This window comes from Rhodamnia argentea, chromosome 9, assembly GCF_020921035.1.
Source record: "Rhodamnia argentea isolate NSW1041297 chromosome 9, ASM2092103v1, whole genome shotgun sequence".
Classification (NCBI taxonomy): Eukaryota; Viridiplantae; Streptophyta; class Magnoliopsida; order Myrtales; family Myrtaceae; genus Rhodamnia; species Rhodamnia argentea.
The window spans coordinates 16,681,545-16,702,580 of record NC_063158.1 but is presented as its reverse complement, the minus strand read 5'-3'; the positions used below and the strand labels follow the sequence as shown (position 1 = coordinate 16,702,580).

The following is a 21,036-nucleotide window of genomic DNA, read 5'->3' as shown; positions in this document are numbered from 1 at the left end:
GCAGCGATCTCCCGATGTATCCGGTCTCAATCTGATTAGCGTGGCTAATTCTCATCCTACTTTGGAGGCTTAATGCCAAGGCCGAGCTCTACAATAAAGTGTCTTGCTCTCTTACCTATTCCTTGCAAATAATTTGAACTACTTGACGAATCTCAAAACCTGCTTGGGGACGAGCATGTAGCGAGGCAATCGAAGAAGATGAGGCAATACGCGGCGTGCTATGCAACCGTGGTGTAGAACAAGGTCCTCTCGTCCCCGCCGAAAGTTGCAGCCATGGGATGATCATCGAAGGCAACAAGTGCGTATCTCCGGGGGTTCAATGCGACGTTCGAGGAGGAGTACCAAAAGGAAAAAGCGGATGTTGTGGACCTTTCGGGTGAGAAGGCGAGGGATGATATCAAGCCATCCATCTCGAGAAAAGCTTGGAGGAGGAAGATGAAGTAGTGCCGGTGATAGGCTTAATACAAGCGAGAACAAATAGAAGGAAAATGGAAGAAAAAATAAGAAACAAATAAAAAAAAAAGGCCTCAAATAGGTCCCACATTTGACTATGTGGGACATATTATTCAAAGGAGAAAAATCAAGGGGTAATATGGTCGAGACACTACGAAAGAGAGTGTTTGAGCCATATAAGGAGTGAAAAAAGCGCTACCCTTTACGAGAGTCAACAATGTATTTCATTATTTTATGTTTCTCCTTTTTCTTCAATATAATTAACTTGGTAATTTGTTTTCAAGAAACAATTTCCTTTTTTGGTGGCCATATTTTGAAAAGAGCGGCATTATAGTTTATCTCGATATTAACAATGCGGGTTGGATATTGGAGGTTCCTCCCTCTCTTTTATTTTTCCATGAACTCTTTCCGCCACTTTTAGATTTAAAAGTACTTATATTTATTTTTTCATTTGACTCTAGAGAGCCAATAAATTCACACACCAATAATGTTTTTAAATCCTTGGATTTTTTTTTTTAATAGAGGCAACAATAGGAATATTAGGTTTCCCAAATAATTTGTAATTTATCTACTACCCATTGATAAGGGTTGTTGTCTCGATATACTCTTATTTGATTTAGTAGTTGTTTTGATTTACCATAACATTTTAGTGTTTTCCAATTCCCTTAGAAAGACATTGAATCTAAAGACGAAGTCTCGGGCAATAGAAATAGGAGCTCAAAGACAAAGGCTGGTGCTTTGAGTTTCAAGAGAATTGTCTTTCTTGGAAGATTTGACATAGTCCTCGTTCGATTTCTCGACTCAACCGTGGAGCTTGCCTAAACTACCCACCATATTGGTTTTTGCCGGGGGCCCGATCATTGTTCGGACTAGGGCTGATCGATTCCAAAATGGTTGGTTCCCACCTAGAATCAAAAATCGCCCTCTAAGGACCGGTTCCGCAAAATGCGAACCATGAACTATCCGCTCATTCCATGGATCCACCCGAGAGCCAAACCACTGGTCCGGTCCGGTTTCCGATTGGATTTCGGTTACAATCCTAGCGAGCATCAACATTAATTAAAAAAGAAGAAGGACCAAGTCCCTAGAGGTTGAAGGAGGAAAACTTTCAATATGCAAGATACCGATGGGGGACAACGATTTAGTACCATTGCCAAACGGAACATGTTCAATATGTAAGATAACAAGCATTGTAATATTTGTAAAAGTTATTCCGAAAGGCACGGATCCACTTTAGTGTAGCTATCTAGCTAAGCCTAAACTAACGTGCCGCAATCTCGCTATGTCGGTGTAGTTATTCCATGTTCCATACTTCATGAAGTAATGCATATACAAAATTATGCACTCAAATTAAAAGAATATATATTTGTATTATATTAAAGAACCGGTCCAGCTGGGTCGATTGGGTGGTTCCCATTAGAAATAGGGAACCGAACCGGTACCCACCGGTTCCGGAAAATTAAAACCCGAAACAAGACCGTACCCATTGGTTACCATCCAAAATCGGCCGATTGGGTATGGTCCGGTCCAGTTTGGGTGGATCATGATTTGTTTGCTCACCCCTAATTCCGATTGACAATGCTAGGACATGGAATAGGAGGAGGTCAACAAATCTCTTCCCACCTTCGGCAAATAGCACCCTTTGGCTGCCATTGTCCACAAAAAGCTTCGAGCTCACTCTTCCTATCACCATTCTTTCAATCATTGAATGTAGAGAGGAAGATGAGGCTCAAATGTAATGCTATTTATAAGTAGGTCCGGTGCCGGCATTCATACATGTGAAGGGTCAAATTGTTAAGGAACGCAGGGAAGTGAAGAAGGTAGAACCAATTGAAGAGTCAAGCGTTGACTATAAGATGTTATCATCATGAAGAGATAAGACGTGGTTGGTCAAAATAAGAGCCAATCGGATAATACGTCAATGAATCAAATATTTGTTCATGCACGTTCATGCCATGAAGCCGTACATAAACTTGCTTAGAAAAATTATCGCAAATAAAATGGGAAGAGAAATTGTTCTTGGGAACGAAAATTTTGTACAGTTACCAAACACATTTTTTGACATGTCACAGTGCATGTAATAATTGTCATGTAATGTTACTTCATCATCCTCTTTTGCATTCAATATGTCATATCTCATTGCACATGATTATTGTTGTGTCACGTTATTCTTGCGCATCATGATTGGCACAATCAAATCTCTCCATTAACTCCGTCCAATTTAGATAATGAAAAACAATGGCATGTCTTTTTCTATTACCTTCTTAAAACACATAGCATCGATGTGGTGCAAACCGCACCGACGTCATTGCAGTTTGTAAAATTTTTATGACTCAATTGTGTTAGCCGCAATTAATACCCTTATGCGGCGACCCAAGATAATCACGTTTAGATATGCGAATTTCAGATTCATAAAGTTGAAGAATTGACACACCTTGTTTCGGATCCATCGTTCTTAATGCGAAATTTGCGACGATTCATTGCTCAAGAGCTTCTCCTATATGAACCCCTTTTATCACTGGCTTCAATGAGACGGCCCATCACGTATCATTTCTGATGACTCTTGATGTGAGGTTATGTGGACATTATGGTTTAGAGAAAGGGCTTGAGCTCTATTTATAGAGATTAAAACCTTATCCCCTCATTATAGATAAGGCTTATCTCAACTCATACTATCTAGTCTCATATCCAACTAAAATTAGGAAATCTTTTATCTATCTTTATTGGACCAATTAATATTTACAATAACAATTAATAAAGCCCACATTGAATATTAAATATATATTATAACATTCTCCCACTTGAGCTAGATTAATTGAAATTGTATTGTATATGCGCATCTTTATATTGGTCTAGAGATAATTCCCAATAATCAATCCGATCCCATAAAGTCTTAAGCACCGAATCATAGTAGTAATCGCATCAAAAGACATAGCCATCCATGGTCACAAATGCTTTTAACTTTATTGATATGGATTTGATATGGTAGTATGACAAACGGATAACATCTCAAAAGAGGCACCTTTTATGTTATCCTCATTGTAAGTCACCATTCTCTTACTTTATGTATCACGAAACCCGATGTGTCATAAGAGAACATCCTTATGGTTCCAACGAACCCACATATATCTAACATTTATAGTTAACTATACTTTATGTATAACAAGATATATGCACATAGCCAAAAAATAAATGCCCCAATCATTACTCAAGGTTTACATAATACCTTGAGATTTTCAATAGATATGCATCCAATAACACATTCATAAACACTTAATTGAATGTAAAAGAATCAATACATATCAAAATCGTTATTAAAAGTAACATAATACAAATGCAAACTTTATTAGAGCAAAAATAGAAAGCCCCACTAAACAATTGCATCCCACGATGCTTCTAAACCCATGCTAATAACATTTCGTTCAAATACACAAGGGCTTAGACCTTTAGTTAGTGGATCAAGAATCATAACATTTGTAGTAATATGCTCTACTGCAACATCACCATTATGTACGGATTCCTTTATGGTAAAAAACTTGACCTCCATATGCTTAGACCTCTTGAGACCTCTGTTGTTGTTAATGAACAACACTACAGAGTTATTGTCACAATACAATTTTATGGGTCTATCAACAAAATCAAACACGGTCAACTCCCTAATAAGATTCCGGAGCCAAATAGCTTGAGTAGCAGCTGAAAAATATGCTATAAACTCTGCTTGCATGGTAGAGGATGATACTATTTTCTATTTCTCACTTTTCCATGATACTCCACACCTGCTAGCATAAAGATGTACCTTGTTATTGACTTCATGTCATCCCGACAACCAGCATAATCTGAATCTGAATACCCTACTAGTTGCAAGTTTTAAACATATATATAAGTCAGCATATAGTCTCTAGTTCTCTTTAAGTACCTCAAAACTTTCTTGGCAGCAATCCGGTGATCATGTCCTGGATTTAACTGATATCTACCTAGAAGTCCTGTTGCAAAAGCAATGTCCGGCCTGGTACAAACTTGTGCATACATGATACTACCAAGTGCGCTAGCATAAGGTACATTCTTCATTTGTGCTTTTCTCAATATCTGAATGAGGATATTGTGAAAGACTCAATTTATCACATTTGCATACGGGAGCAATTCCTGGTTTGCACTGCTACATATTGAATCTCTCTAAAATGCGATCAATATATGCTCTCTAAGATAAGCATAATATGCAACGAGAACGAACCCTATGGATCTCAATTTCAAAGACAAAAGACGCTTCTCCAAGATCATTCATATCAAAGTTCTATGACAACATTCTTTTTGTCTCATGCAATAATTCAATATCGCTGCTAGCAAGCAAAATGTCATCAACATAAAGAACGAGAAAAATAAATTTCCTCCCACCGACCTTACAATAAATACATTGATCTAACTTGTTCTCAATGAACCCAAAAGAAGTAACAACACTATGCAACTTCATGTACCACTGCCTAGAAGCTTGTTTCAAACCATAGATAGACTTTTTCAATCTACAAACTAGATTGCTTGTATCATTTGTTGCAAAACTTTCGGGTTGTGCCATATAAACCTATTCATCAAGGTCACCATTCGGAAAATCAATTTTAACATCCATCTAGTGAAGCTTCATATCAAAATGAGCTACTACGACCATGATTACTTTAAATGAGTCTTTAGAAGAGACCGGAGAAAAAGTTGCCTCATAATCTACTCCTTCTCTCCGAGTGAATTCCTTAGCTACCAATCTGGCTTTAAATTTTTCAATCTTTCTTATAGAGTCTTTCTTGGTCTTAAACACCCATTTACAATAGACGGATTTATATCCTTCATGTAATTCAACAAGCTCTCAAACGTCATTATGTTTCATAGATAACATCTCATCATTCATTGCATCTAACCATAAATCGGATTGAGGACAAGAAACAACTTCTGCATAAGTCACCGGATCAACAACACAACCAATATCATAATCTTGCTCACCTAAATAAACTATGTAGTCCGATGGTATAGCTAATCGTCTATGTATAATAGATCTTCTTAGAGAAGCATCTTCAACCTCATTGTGTTCTTGAGAGGCTTGAGAAACTTCATCAGAAACTGCGTTAGTAACGGGTTCTTGAGCCTCAACAGATTCGATCTGTGGAGTAGGAACTTCCACAATTGTCCGCATAGGTATAGAAAACGACATAGAAGTACTCACCATACCATTATCTTCAATAGTCTACGAACAATCACATTTTTCTACCATATTAAGCTCTAAAAACTTCGCTATCCGTGAGTCCACAATTTTTGTTCCTCTATTGGGATTATAAAATCGATATCACTTTGAATGATCCGGATAAGATAGGAAATAACATCGAGTGGTTTTGGAATCCAACTTGCTCAAAGTTAGATCATACAATTTTACTTCTACGGGGCATCCCCAAACTTTCAAGTGATTCAAGCTAGGTTTACGTCCAGTCCACAACTCAAAAGGAGTAAGAGGCACAAATTTCGTAGGAACACGATTCAAAATATAAAGCGTCGTTTTCAAAACTTCACCCCACAAAAAACCAGGTAAATTAGTTCTGCTAATCATACATCTCACCATATTCATAAGTGTACAATTACGCATTTACGCTACATCGTTCTGTTCAAGATTACCGGGCATAGTAAACTGAGCCACAATCCTAGAATCATCCAAGTACTTGGCGAATGACCCTTTAAGTTGTCCAGCATCGCCATGTCGTCCATAATACTCACTATCGCGGTCGGATATGATAATTTTTATGACTTTTCCCAATCATGTCTCGATTTCGGTCCGGAAAATCTTGAACTTGTCAAGAGATTCAGACTTTTCCTTAATCAAATACAGATAACCATATCGGGAATAATCATCTATAAATGTGATGAAATAAAAATTTCTACACAACATTGCTGTATATGGTCCACTTATATCCGTGTAGATGATCTCTAACAAATGAGAACTACGGATTGCAGTTTTCTTCTTTATTTTAGTCATCTTACTTTTACGGCAATCTACGCATGCGTCTAGGTCACTTTTGAGAGTGGGTAGAATGTCCGCCTTTATCGGTCTTTCCACTTTTTCCTTAGAAATGTGACCAAGACGTTTATGCCCTAATGCGTAAGACTGTTCCTTAGGTAGAAGTCTTTTAGAAACAACTTTTTCAGTCGTATAAGTGACGTATATTTCGTTGGGAGACAAACATAATATGTACAATCCATTGGACATAGTACAATACCCAACTTTATTTGAATTAAAAGAAATAGAAATTGCATTGTTTGAAATCTTAAAAAAGTAACCATACATGTCCAAACTTGATACGGAAATTAAATTCCGTGTAAAGGAATGTACATAAAATGTATTCCTTAACGTCAAATTAAAACCAGAATTTAGAATTAAAATGACATCTCCCACGAACTCGACGTTAGCTTTATTGTTGTTTCCTACGGTGAGCTTTGATTCTTCCTTGTTTGGCTTCCTTCGGTTTATAAATCCCCGTATGGTAAACCCAACATGATTAGTTGCATCGCTATCTAGCCACCACGAACAAGATGAGGCTTCTGATAGATTAGATTCACAAACCGGTGCCAAAGAATCATTCCATTTAGGCTCGGGTTTAGACAACTAATTTTTATACTTAGCAAAGTCTTTCTTTATGTGTCCTCCCTTCTTACGGAAGAAACAGAGACCATTCTTACCGGTATTACCGTCCCTTTTAAATGTTGGCTTCTTTGAACCCAAATTGTCAAATACACCAGCAGATGAATAAGTTCTTTTGTGAGCATGATTTTTGTGCCCCTTACCCTTCTTAACACCAAAACTAGGAGCAGTGTACATAGCAACATATGTTTTACTTTTCTTCAACTTAGTATCCTCTAACACTACCCTTACAATCAAGTCATTGATTGTCCATGGTTGATCGGCGGTATTATACTGTGTTTGGCTAATATCAAATTCGGGTGGAAGAGAGTTGAGTGCAAGATGCACAATACAAGCATCATGGATATGAACATTAAAGGCCTTAAGCTTTGATTGCGGATCAACCATCCTTAGGACATAATCCTTAACACTAGCGGAACCATCATACTTCAAACTGAATAATCTTGACATATATGTCCCAACTTCAATATTAGGAGAGTCACGATTTTTAGCCACCAAGGCCTCCATCATCTACCCAGTAGTGATGTCGGCATCAAAATCACTTCTAAAATATTCATGTATGGATTGCTTCATCGATAGTAAGCAAATCCTATTGCTCTTTTCTCAAGCAAAGAACCGTGTTTTACGAGCATCCGTACTAGCATCGATGGGAGCTATAGGTCTATCCTCATTGAGAGCACCATGAACATCCTCTAATTCCATACCAAATAGAAAATCCTCTCTCCACTTCTTAAAATTAGAACCAGTAAGAATCTCAATAGCTATAGAGTTCCCATTCACGAAAAAGATGACTGAAAAAATCAATATTTATAATTAACATAATGTGAAAATTTACCTTGAGAGTTACATACATCATCATATAATCACCTTTGGGCGGAAGAGATGATATGCGGTTGTATACTCTCTGCATTACAACGGCCATGGGAATTTATTTTAATCTTCATTAATAACCACCTTTGGGTGTATGAAAGCACTTAGACCAATCAATTCTCGACCATATACTGTACATCCAACCCTCCATGCAACAATACGCAATTACCTCCTTTGGGAGTATAACCATGCATTAAAGTAGGAGATATCCAAATACTCTATAAACCGTTATTTATTAAATCCAACCAAGTGTGCCACTTTGGCGGTCACAACCCAATTAGATTTTTCTAAAATTGGGATATAAATTTTATATTTCACATTTACTGTATGCATGTAATTTTAGAAACTAGGGGCAATCATCCGTAAAATTACACGCCGCTAATTTACATTATGATACCCAACATTACACGTCAAACCATATACATGTAAAATAAATATACCACCTGGTAGAGCATAAGCATACTAGCACGCCGATACCTAAAATACCTCGAACAGAGCGCTCACGCATCTCAAAGGTTTGGTGCGTTATCACCACGCGCTAACACGTGCGTAGCACGTGTTCGAGCATCAGCCAATCCCGAAAACCGGTCCGATTGATTTTTCTAATCTAACCGCTATCCTTTGACCAAACCGGCGAACTAGGTCATGCTAACCCGGTCTGACCGGTCAACAACCGGTTTGATCGAGGGCACGAGTCAACAATCAACCGATTTAGGTCGAGATCACGAGTCGGGTCGGGTCATCGAATCGGAGCGGGTCTACCCGGACTGAAGCAACGTCATGTGACGTCGGCTGATGCGTGTCGAGCACGTGCGAGCCTAGGTCTAGCATGCGTGGGGATGACCGGCGTGCTCTATACAATCCGAATATATGAATTTTTTTTTTAACAAAGTCCCATCACAAGACGCATAAAGAATCATCGAATTATCCACCCCATCGCCCATGATCGGTAGCTATACTTGATTTAGACCATGAAGTGTTCAAAAGTGGAAGCTTTGTTTGTAAACACGCATGAGAAAGTGAGTCCGAGAAAGAGATAAGCCTTATCTTTCCTTCATAGCAAGAGTAAAGGTCCGACTTGTGCGGACTTGTTCGGAGAAAAATAAAATAAAAATAGCCTACACCACGCCCAAATCTTTATGCGAAAAACAATAATAATAAAACATGAGTCCGGGTTACGCACAAGAGGGTTGCTCGTTCTTGCAATAATCAAACCCTCATCGATTTAACCTCGAACGCTTAGTTGTCGTCCTCACAAGCCGCACAAAGTAAAATAAAAGAAAACGCCATAAAGTAAAACGTTGAACGCTTTTTTTAATCCGAATAGAAAAAAAAAAAAGGCTCAAAAACTAATCAAAATCGTGATTCGTTATCTAAAACATGTAGGCTTTGATACCACACGTTAGCCGCGATTAATACTCTTATGTAGCGACCCAAGATAATCACGTTTAGATACACGAATTTCAGATTCATAAAGTTGAAGAATTGATGTACCTTGTTTCGGATCCATTGTTCTTGATGTAGAATTTGCGACGATCCGTTGCTCAAGAGCTTCTCCTCTATGAATCCCTTTTATCACTAGCTTCAATGAGACGGCCCATCACGTATCGTTTATAACGACTCTTGATGTGAGATTATGTGGACATTAGGGTTTAGAGGAGGGACTTGAACTTTATTTATAGAGATTAAAACTTTATCCCTTCATTATAGATAAGGCTTATCTCAACCCATACTATCCAGTCTCATATCCAACTAGAATTAAAAAATCTTTTATCTATCTTTATTAGACCAATTAATATTTACAATAACAATTAATAAAGCCCACATTGAATATTAAATATATATTCTAACAAATTGCACTTTAATCATAAGTTTTAGGATTTCTAAAACATTGGATTCGTCGAGGTTGCATTGATCGAACCACGTCGTGACTTGATCTTCATGGACTACAACGTGGCACGGTATCTCAATTCCTACACGATTTGGATGAAGGCCAAACGTAACTCACTTTCATCGCACGGCCGAACGAATCGAGTCGTGTTAGGAATCGCTTCCTCCGGATCGAGGACGATCTAACTCTAGCGATCGGCTAAGGGCGCGCATGGTAACACTTACACCATCGAAGCGAAGTTGATTTTCAACTTATCCATCAAAAGGAGAAGTGATTTTCAACTTCTCCATCAAAGTTGATTTCTCATAAAAAGACGTTTGATAAAATTTCTACTTCTAAAATTTTACTTTTAATAAAATACCGGGGCGCATGGAACATTCGACGAAACACCATCGAAAAGTTGATTTTCAACTTCTCCATCAAAAGTTGATTTCTCATAAAAAAGACATTTGATAAAATTTCTACTTCTAAAATTTTACTTTTAATAAAAACCAGCAGCGGCCAGCCGAACGAACGAGTCGAAGAAGTGATTTTGAGTGAAAAGCTAAAATTTTTAGCTTCTCAAAGTTGCAAAAATCCAACCCGAGTAGAAATCTCTTTCGAATAGAAATTCCTACCATAAGTCAATATTTTTACCAAACGGATTTCGGTTTCAGAAGCACTTTTGAAGTGTCTGTTACCAAACGGATTTAACTAGCGATCATTGGCCCCCTAACCATCCCATTGCCAAGAGCTTGGGCCCACTTTGATACTGGGCCTAGGCCTTCAATGCACCTTTGACAGGCGTCTCAAACAATGCTCATTTGGAAGCCCGGCAAAGCCCAGCCCAAAACAACGATGTCAGCCCCATAAATTCCTCCATCTTCTTTGTTTTGTCTCTACATATAAATGCCTAACCATCTCGAAACCCTAATTTCTCTCTGCGTCCACAAGTCCCATAAACCCTTGCCTCCGCCTCCCTCACTCCCTCACTCCACAACCGCCGCCGCCAATGGCCGCCGCCGCGCGCCCTCTCGTCACCATTCAGTCCCTGGAGGGCGACATGGCCACCGACTCCGCCGCCACCCTCCCCCTGCCCGACGTCATGAGGTCTTCGATTCGCCCCGACATCGTCGGCTTCGTCCACTCTAACATCTCCAAGAACAGTCGCCAGCCCTATGCCGTCTCGAAGAAGGCCGGACACCAGACCTCCGCCGAGTCCTGGGGCACTGGCCGCGCCGTCTCCCGTATCCCCCGCGTCCCGGGAGGCGGTACCCACCGCGCCGGCCAGGGAGCCTTCGGCAACATGTGCCGCGGCGGCCGCATGTTCGCCCCCACCAAGACCTGGCGCCGCTGGCACCGCCGTGTCAACGTGAATCAGAAGCGATACGCGGTTGCCTCCGCCATTGCTGCCACCGCCATCCCCTCCCTCGTCCTTGCCCGAGGCCACCGCATCGAGTCCGTCCCCGAGCTTCCCCTCGTCGTCTCTGACAGCGCCGAGGCCCTTGAGAAGACCGCTGCTGCCGAGAAGGTCCTGAGGCAGATAGGCGCCTTCCCTGATGCCGAGAAGGCAAAGGACAGCATGGGCATCCGGCCTGGGAAGGGCAAGATGCGAAACCGCCGCTACATCAACCGCAAGGGTCCCCTCGTCGTGTACGGCTCTGAGGGCGCCAAGATCGAGAAGGCCTTCCGCAACATCCCTGGCGTCGAGGTTGCCAACGTCGAGCGCCTCAACCTGCTCAAGCTTGCTCCGGGCGGGCATCTCGGGCGGTTCGTCATCTGGACAAAGTCCGCGTTCGAGAAGCTCGATTCGATCTACGGGTCGTTCGAGAAGACCTCAGAGAAGAAGAAGGGCTACGTGTTGCCGAGGGCGAAGATGTTGAATGCTGATTTGTCGAGGATCATCAACTCTGACGAGGTCCAGTCTGTGGTGAGGCCGATCAATAAGGAGGTGAAGAGGGCACCGATGAAGAAGAACCCATTGAAGAACCTGAACACCATGTTGAGGCTCAACCCTTATGCTAAGACTGCCAGGAGGATGTCTCTTTTGGCCGAGGCTCAGCGTGTGAAGGCCAAGAAGGAGAAGCTCGACAAGAAGAGGAAGCCCATTACCAAGGTACTCTTTTTTATTCTAATACAGCTTGTTCTTTCGTTAGACATTTCTCCATAAGCGTCAATTTTACGACTTTAATTTAGTATGGAGAGAGGTTTGTGTAGAGTTAGTTTAATTTGTATGATTGTGTAGACATCCATAGATGCTCTGGTCGATGGAAGGTTATGAGTTGCTATCGTGAATTCTCGTCATGTTGTGTGGTCTTGTTACTAAAATCGAAGTAGATATTGCAATTTCCAATCTTTTAGCATGAGTTTAATGTGTCCGAGTGTGTACATTGGTACTCTGTTTGATGTAAGCTTGTGGGTCGCAACTGCAATTTGGTCTTTTCGAGTCTAAGTATATGCTTCGAGTTCTTACTTATACCTTCTCGAGTTTTGCTTTAGGTGGAACTCGTTTTAATGTTTTTTATACTAAAACTGGTTCGCTCTTGTTTTGTTGGAGACTTTTATCACTGAGTATTGGTATTGAACATTGATCAAAATTAATGTCACATAGACTAGTCACTAGAGAGATGAGATGTGCTTTTGAGCTATCTGTGATGGGCTTATCACCATATAATTTTGGCACTAATCTCTATTACAAGTATCTAATTGTTTTTGCTTGGAACACATTTTCTTCATTCTGTTGTTTCTAAGGAGAATTGTTTTGGCACAAAGGCGAGAACGTATTTTGGGCTAATCTGTGCCATTTGCATATCGAATTTTTGAAAAAAATTATGAAGTTGGAGCCTTTATAGGCTTATCATTTATGTTTGTCCGTGAAGTTAATTTGGCACATTGCCATTATTTAGCTTCTTGTGGAGTTGCTATGTGTTTGGTACAGTATTTGCAAGCTGTCATCTGTTCACCTGCGACTACTATATGGCTAACTTCCTTGCTGATGTTTAGCTTTTTTGTATCCCTCAATCCACACCTTCTCTTGCACTTAAACTTATCATACTTGAGCTATTTTTGTGGCGATTCTATGTAGTTTGGCCCTGCTCTATTTGTTATTATCTGGGCCTGGGGAATTTTGTCATTGCTCCTATGAAGGGTTGCCTCATACACGACTCATTTCCCATTTTTGTTGTTTGCTTGTGCTTTCAGGAGGATGCCGCAGCGATTAGGTCAGCCGGAAAGGCATGGTACCAGACAATGATATCAGACAGTGATTACACCGAATTCGAGAACTTCTCAAAGTGGCTCGGAGTCTCCCAGTGAACTTGATTAATGTCATTTTATCTCAACTTAGACCTATTTTCCCATCTGTTTTGTTTTCTTGTTGCCCATTTGTGTTGATTGAAATCACAACAGAATTATTATTTGCTTCTTTTTTGCAAGGCTCGGAATGCATTTTCATTCATGTAGTATAGTCGATGGGTTTTTCATCGTTCCTGCTTTTGCTTCGGTTAAAAATGTGAAAATCTTGTGGAAGCAGATGAATACGAGGGCATTTCCTAGTTTTGTTTGCATGCGCAGTGGGTTTTGTTCTGGGTTATGGTGAAATATTTCTAAAAGTGCAACTCTTTGAAGCTCTACGAAGTGCACTCGATAAAGACAAAGGAGAGAGAGAAGTCTTTTTGGGGGATAGAGTAATTTTGATTAGAGAGAGAGTTTAGGCGGCGTTTGATTGATTGTTCGGACATGGACTGGGATAGGATAAGATAAGGTAGGATTAAAAATCCTTTAAACTGTCATTTGGATTATGAAAAATCCTCATCATGTGTTTGGTAAATATTCGGATATAACATAGATATTAGGATGTGCCACCACACCATTGACCTCTTACGGACAACAACGGTTCACCCTAGATCCATCAGTGGACTTTTTGAACGATCGAGACTTTCAGAATCGTTCTCTATCGTAGCTGAATTTTGTTTAGGCTTAGTAGAATCACCTGTTTGATTCCAATTCTGCTCTGGCTGAAGCGAGCTCAGCTGGCTGCAAGTTGGCTTCCACTTTGTTAGGTGAGGAAACATTTTCCAACAACTGCCGGAGCTTGAACCCTCAGAGATTCACTTTGATTCTTCACCCTACTGCCGGTTTTGTCCCCCAGTGGTTCTCCATCTAATGTAAAAGCACACTACCCTTTACAGTTGAAGATGCACACATGTGCGCAGTCTCTGCACTTTCGTTCTTCTCTGCATTTATCGTGGCCTCCAAACCTTTTCCTGGTTGACACGGTTAGATTGTAAAATTTGAGGTCTGCTCGAGAAAAAGTCGAACTGGATTATTTACTAGTGCACTTTTCAATCTATTGGGTTTCATCTGCATCTCATTTTTCTTCTTCTTTTTTATGTTTTAGTTCAGATAAGCTTTTGCACCAAAGAAAAGAACACGCCTCCTGAACTTGCTGAGTTCTCGTGAATACATACTTTAAAAATACATGGGAACCCTTCAATGGAAAAAGACGACCCATTGATTGTATATCTATGCAATCGAAACACGCACTTAGCCCATACCAGAATCAAAACCTTGACCACCAATTTGGAGTGACAAGCAAAGTGGGTTTTAGGAGATTTTTTTTTAGAGACTTTATTGTCTATTTCACATATCCTATCCGGTTCTATCCCATTTCTTAGATGGGTCTTTTTTTTTTTTTTCACATTTATATCCGGAGTTCGCGTCACTCCAAACACCAGATCGGATAAAAGTTATCATATCCGAAATTTTATCCCACCCACCAAACACAGCCAAAGTATATCAAAATTACAATATGAAAATTGAAAATGTAGGATCGGGACAAATCGGGATTTTTTTTTTTTACTCTATTTTTCGGGTTCAACGGCCTCAGACAGGGGCAGTCCGAAGCAATTTACCCACATAATTTGGACTTTCAACCTTGCACATTGCATATAATTTGGACTTTCTTTCCTTTTCCTCCCACTAGACCCATTTCAAATCTGATCACAGTCAGTTGAAATTGCACAATTTCCCTTTTAGATATACGCAAATAACCGAGCCTACATATCGACAATCGCATATGTTCATGCCAATTTTTAAACTCTACCCTCCATAATTTAGAGAGAAAATGACTAAATTGCACTGATCAAGGAAGTGAAAAGGAAAGAAACGGAGAGAGAGAGAGAGAGTCAATGACATTAAGCCAGCGAACTGGGAAGAGAGAAATTGAATCTTTGTATGCAAGTTTAACAAGAAAAACAACGTATGCATATTCGCATTTACATCGCAGTGTGGTTGGGACTATATGCGATTGATTGCCCTCGAGACCGCAGAGCTTCCACCACCGTTGGCCCGAGTTATCCGGCGAGGTCGAGAAGCTTTCATGGCCAGTCCCTGGACAGACGAAGACAGGTGTCGGGATCAGAATTGCACCCCCGGAGATGGGAGCACGTGGGGTTGGAGTCCACTCTGGCACTTCCCCCGCCGATGGCCGAGCTCTCCGGCAAAGTCGAGAAACCGCCGTGGGCACCGTCACCGATGCCCAGACGAAGAGAGGTGTCGGGATCTATCTCTTGATGGCTCAAATTTTCCGAATTGCTACCAAGGCCAGCTGCGGAATCGCCACCGGTATTGGCCGGGGCAGATGAATTCTTCTCCCGATCTTCCAAACTTTTGAGTAAAAGTTCTCGAACGCGCTCATACTTCCCGATCAGGGACTCCAGGTCCTCCTCCTTCGCGGCACAAGAATTCCATTCCTTCTCAATCCAGTCCTCCAATTCGGTCAGACCCATCAGCGGCACCACGTCGTCATGGCCGCCGCGAATGTACTCCGAGATCACCTCTTCGGCGGAGGGGTCGCCGAAAGAACAGGGCTTGCCGGCCGGGGAGAAGACAATGACGGCGGCACGAGCGCCGCAGAGGTGGCAGAGCTCGGAGGCCTTCTTGAAGAGGCCCTTACGCCTCTTCGAGTACGTCACAAGCCGCGCGGCCGGATCGGCGATCTTGGCAATTTCTGTACGCCGGCGCTTAGCCATTCACGATGGATTTTGCAAATATCTTTCACTTAGAGAGAGAGCTTTCTTGGGTTTTTCTGGGTTTCTTTAGAGAGAGAGAGAGAGAGAGAGAGAGAGAGAGAGAGAGAGAAGAAACTTGAATTTTGAAGTTTGAAGTTGCAGAGGAGAGGTGGGGAAGGAGCTGAACGGGAATATCTACTTTCAGTTGTCGGGGCATTTGAAAACTTTGTGAATTCTAATTTTTGGTCCTCTTAATTCATGTAGATTGTCAAATTGGGCCCTCGCTCGAACATTTTATTTATGTTGATTAAGCATTCTAAGTACTCATAATTTGTGCAATTGGTGATTTATCCAATGAATTCTTTTTACCATTAACGACGACGTGACAACATCTCAAATTAGATGAATAAACACATCGCCTTAAATTATATAATTTATTTTGACATAAGACGAGGAAATGCAAAAGCCAAAATATCCATTTAGAGATTAAACGAGAGGAGCTCGACATCACAATTTTTTTTTATTGAAGTTTCTTGAAAATGGATTTGTCCGTTTGTAAACATTTATTCTATGATTTCCTTTTCTTTTTATTCTCTTCAAATACTTGAAAATAAAATAAAAAACAAAATTTGAATAAGATATATGACAAGTTATATCATAAGTAATTTCTTAAGTGGTTAGTAGTTCGTGGAAAATGATTATGATAATTGTAACTATTGATTAAAGGGATGATTTTTTTTTTTATAAAAGGACACTTTAAATAAAATTTTAATGCCCGATTAAAATATTTGCTCAAAAGAAATCGCATGGACCAATGTGCCATGTTAGGCGTAGTCTAGTGAACAACAAGTAGACAAAACCACGTAAATCTCTGAATATAATATAAAAGCAAATTTATATTAATAAACGTAAACAGAAATCACAACCTCATCTAATCAAAATAAAATCGAATTTAATCATATATATATCACTTCTGTTACAATAATAAAAAATGACATCGAATAGTCATGTGCATAGTTTTTTGTTTTTTAATTTCTATACTCTCCTCCTTCTATAGTTATAAGTTGTGGACGCCACTCACATGCAAAATAAAACGAAAACTCAAAGATGATAGTTAGACTAGTTACAAAATCATTTTAACCCTAAGACGAATTTGAATTCCGCTCAATATGATCACAACTTACTCAAGTTGGGAACGGTTTGCGCCTCATACAGAAGGATAGGCGTTCAGACGTGCACAGTGCTGCGTTGAAGTCCTAAGATAAGCATTTGATTGGGCGAGTTTCTAGCCAATTTGGACTAGCAGTGAAATCATGAGCTCATATGAGAAATGCAAAAGAGAACACCGTACAGGTTCAACGGGTGATGTGGCTCTGCGTATATTATTTATTAAATTCATGCGGGGATGAGATCAATTAGAGCCCAAGCATGTCACACTTTGTGCCGGCCCCTGAAATTTTTGATATTTCGTCAATTGAGTCCATCCGATCAATGTTGGCCAGAAATTTATGACATGAACACCGGCTGTCCTTTAAAGAAATGTTTTTTAGCCGTTGGGTCCGGGAACTTTGGGCCTTCAGCCACTTGCAATCTTTTCCTTTCTTTTCTTTTCTCGTTGCGGATGCTTATTACAGAGTCCAAGATGAGCACAAGAAACCAATATGGCAAAAGCTTGTCACGTCATTGCATAAGCTCTTCTAGGAGTATTTCCAGTTGGCAATGAAATTCGATGCCCGATCTGATCTACGTTTAGGACAGAGATTCGAGCTCGACTATCCCGGAACTGCTCGAGTTTCAGCAAGATCCGATGTACACTTTGTTGCAACTTAGAGACTCAATTAAACTCCATGATCAGCTAATCTCTTATCTCGCAATATCTTGCTGCCTAATAGCCACCACCATAAAATGGCTGCATCTGATGTGATCTAGGAAAATGGAGATTCGAGACAGGTATGCAGGCACACCATGAGTAGGAAAAAGGAATCCGACTTCATTTAAGAGACTGAAACTTTGCATAGGTCATCCTTCAAGTCTATCTGCAGCACAAAGCTGTGATTGATCTACTGTCGTATAGAACAGCACGCGCATGTATCAGCAAGCATCGAAGAAGCTACACGTCACCCAGCGTTTAGTACATTGACTGACCCAGCTAAGTGCAAATGATAGAGATCATTTCAATGAAGTGTTCACAGATGTCTGTCCACTGCTAGTAATCTTTAAACATGCGGTTTTTTCGAACACGAAGAGTCTCTGTGCTCAAATTTGTTGATCTGTGCATACCCGATAGCCAAGTTATCGATCCCTACGGGCTGATGCCCTGATCATTGTCTCAAGACCATGATGCTCAAATCTAGCTGAAAGCAAAGTAACTATGAGGTTTGCAACAACAAGATGCTCAAATACTTCTCAAGGCACAGTCAATAACAAAAATGGAGGCATAAAAGCACACGGGTTATTCCAGATATGCCCAGAAAAATCTGTACATTTACTTCCTCTCCCTCCCCAAAATGCATTCAACGGTTTATTACTTCTCTCTGTATTATCTATACATACTCTCGTCAACGGTGTAAATTTCAAAAGTCAAGATGACAAATTAATCCCTATGAAGTATGAACTTCACAAAAAGAAGCCCTGGCTTTAAGGTACATCTTGGAGGCTTGATCATCAGGAACATCAACCACACCATGATTTACCAACATCTCGATCCCACTATTTGCTCTGTCAAACATCAAAGAAGATGCAAATTTCATTTCAACGTATGACACAAGCATTTGGGTTCTCTTCCATGCTCATCACGTGGTAATGTGTGGTGAGCGGTGAATTATACGCTTCATAGGCCTTGACAAGCTCTGCAATCTGCTGCTCTTCCTTCTTCTTCTTGCCATCCTCCTTCTTGCCTTCCTCTTTCTTGGACTCTTGTGCTCTTATTTTTGCTTTTGCAGGAGTGAAACGTGTGGTAGATTTATGTGCTGCCCGTGGTAGTTGGAGTCAGGTATAATGTTCAGTACCATCAGAAATTTCCAAAAAAGCTTGATGTCTCTCTTCAAAACACTGGATACTGCCTAAATTCAAATTCTTTTTTGAAATTCAAATTCAATGGATGCTTCAGTTCACTCTATACTCTGTAGTCCTCATATCTGGTAGGTGACTTGGAGTAGAGTATCATGTTAAGCAATGCAAATCATCTGAGATACCGAAAGTGGACAGACCTGACTGTTGAACCACATGTCCGTACTGGATAAGGGTCGTGAAGTCCATGTGACAGCCTTTGACAGACTTTCTAACATGTGAAACTTCCAAATCATTTTTGAACATGGGTTTCTGGAAAACATGCATATTGAACTTCAGAGTACTGAGTCCTTTTCGCCTGCTTTGGACAAACTTTCTTCATAGCCATACTGAGAATTGGATTTTGATGTTATTGCTTCATAGAGATATTGGTATTGCATCTTGATGTTTGCGTTCTTGCTCAGGCTCTGTGTTTTGACCATTCTTCCTTGTCCCAATTTGCAGGGAAGGTGATCTTCCGCTTATAGTCGCAATTGATCTACAACCTATGGCTCCAATTGAGGGAGTCATCCAACTACAGGGTGATATAACAAATGCCCAAACAGCTGAAGTGGTAAGAAAAGTTTCTTTGGCTTGCGATATGCGACACTTAAAGGTCAATGAGATAGAACTGGCAATGAGAAATGAGATGATACAAGGTGACCAATCTTGAAAAGAAGAAAGAGAAACTGAACCCTTACTCATGCTTGGTAGGAACAATATTGGCTTGTTTAATGTACTGAGATATGATCATATGATTTTTTGCTTTGCATTGTTTTTAGGAGAATTTTTGTAGAAGTAAGGCTAGGGAGAAAGTATAGCTTATGTGGTAAATGATTACCACAATAAAATGCTCGTTTATACAGAAGAAGATTATGTTTGAATATGCGAAGTAACTTTATTTGAGAGGGTACGAAATATGAACTGAAGCCATTTCAGAATATCTATGTAGACATCATACGTATCCAGACGACATGTCGATGTAAGAAAGATTACATAATAATTATGAAATACTAATTGCTTTTTGGATGGATAAATGTTATGTACATTGTTACAGGTGGAGTAGGCTTTTGTTTTAGTATAGTATACCAGATTTTCATTGTTACTGGTCTTCAGGACATGGATGAGTCTGTTCAGTCTGAACTGATTTTAGCTGTAAGTTTTGTATTTACTTCCTAAGGGTAAACCATAACATATGACTTGGTAATCTTTCATATTTTATGGTCATTTCCTTCAGCAGGAATACTAAAGGGCTCGATTGGGGTTGCTTTAGACTTTTAGCTTTTTGGCTGCAACTGCAGTTTACACTTCCAGTGTAGCTTTCACTTTTTAGTGAAATGCTGTGTTCGGACGTTGAAACTTTGAAACTATAAACTGTGTCTTTGACGACTTCAAGAAGCTAGTGCAAGTGGAAGAGACAAGGTTTTTTTTGGCTTCTGCTTTTGGACTTACAAGCTTTTGATGCCAAATAGCAAGTTCATATCGAGAGAGGAAAGTTACAAACAGAAGTGAGCTGCAGAAATCCTCCTATACAAGCTCTTTTCTTATCTTCTGTGATGGATTTCGCTCTCTGCTGCATAGGGGTCGTCTTCGAGTACTCGTCCCAGTAGCCACTGAAACGAAGAGTAGTCTTTGTATGCCGATAAAATCAATCCAGTTTAAGATTCTTACATGTTAACTGTTGCTAGTATAAACTAACTATTGCTACTCAGGTACTAAAAGAAGGTGGAAAGTTCATCGCAAAAATATTTCGCGGCGAGTCGGCCAATCCTTGATTTTCTTCTTTGCCATAAGCGTGTCGATGAAATTATCTTGTGTTGTTAACGTTTACCATTGTGTTGATGCGAGGTTTTTGAACTATTACATCATCATTCCACACCTTTTTGTTGCAGCTGAAGTTGTTTCTTCCCTATTGTGACATTTGCAAAGCCAAAATGCAGTCGCAATTCCAGCATAGGCATGAGGTTCTCGGTCTTTCTCTAAAATTTGCCCTTTCAAATGGTTGAATTCAACATGACTCTCGACTCTTGAGTGAGGTCACGTCACCACACGATGTTCACGCTACACTTTTTTTTTTTTACAACTATGAAAGCCAATAGAGCACACGTCTATAA

The 21,036-nt window shown here is 40.2% G+C and overlaps 2 protein-coding genes and 1 long non-coding RNA gene across 3 annotated transcripts; 2 read left to right on the top strand and 1 right to left on the bottom strand.

Annotated features, from left to right (window-relative positions):
• Positions 1–10,787: 10,787 nt before the first annotated feature.
• LOC115754882 (60S ribosomal protein L4-like) lies at positions 10,788–13,258 on the top strand. The gene is made up of 2 exons (XM_030694053.2): positions 10,788–11,979; positions 13,065–13,258. The coding sequence occupies exons 1-2, from the start codon at positions 10,876–10,878 to the stop codon at positions 13,176–13,178; spliced, it is 1,218 nt and encodes a 405-aa protein (XP_030549913.2). The 5' UTR covers positions 10,788–10,875; the 3' UTR covers positions 13,179–13,258.
• A 1,928-nt stretch (positions 13,259–15,186) lies between these two features.
• Positions 15,187–15,957, bottom strand: LOC115754883 (MADS-box transcription factor 51-like). Its single transcript, XM_030694054.2, has one exon. It carries the CDS (start codon positions 15,893–15,895, stop codon positions 15,242–15,244), a length of 654 nt encoding a protein of 217 aa, XP_030549914.1. The 5' UTR covers positions 15,896–15,957; the 3' UTR covers positions 15,187–15,241.
• Positions 15,958–18,809: 2,852 nt separating this feature from the next.
• LOC115754885 lies at positions 18,810–20,525 on the top strand. The gene is made up of 3 exons (XR_007199811.1): positions 18,810–18,866; positions 19,388–19,496; positions 20,319–20,525. It is a non-coding gene; the product is annotated as an uncharacterized LOC115754885 (long non-coding RNA).
• Positions 20,526–21,036: the final 511 nt, after the last annotated feature.

Bases quoted from the DNA above. Each gene is read 5' to 3' on its own strand.
- LOC115754882 (XM_030694053.2), top strand. From the start codon at position 10,876: ATGGCCGCCGCCGCGCGCCCTCTCGTCACCATTCAGTCCCTGGAGGGC. The intron at 11,980-13,064 runs GTACTCTTTTTT...TTGTGCTTTCAG, and splicing joins AGAGGAAGCCCATTACCAAG to GAGGATGCCGCAGCGATTAG.
- LOC115754883 (XM_030694054.2), bottom strand. From the start codon at position 15,895: ATGGCTAAGCGCCGGCGTACAGAAATTGCCAAGATCGCCGATCCGGCC.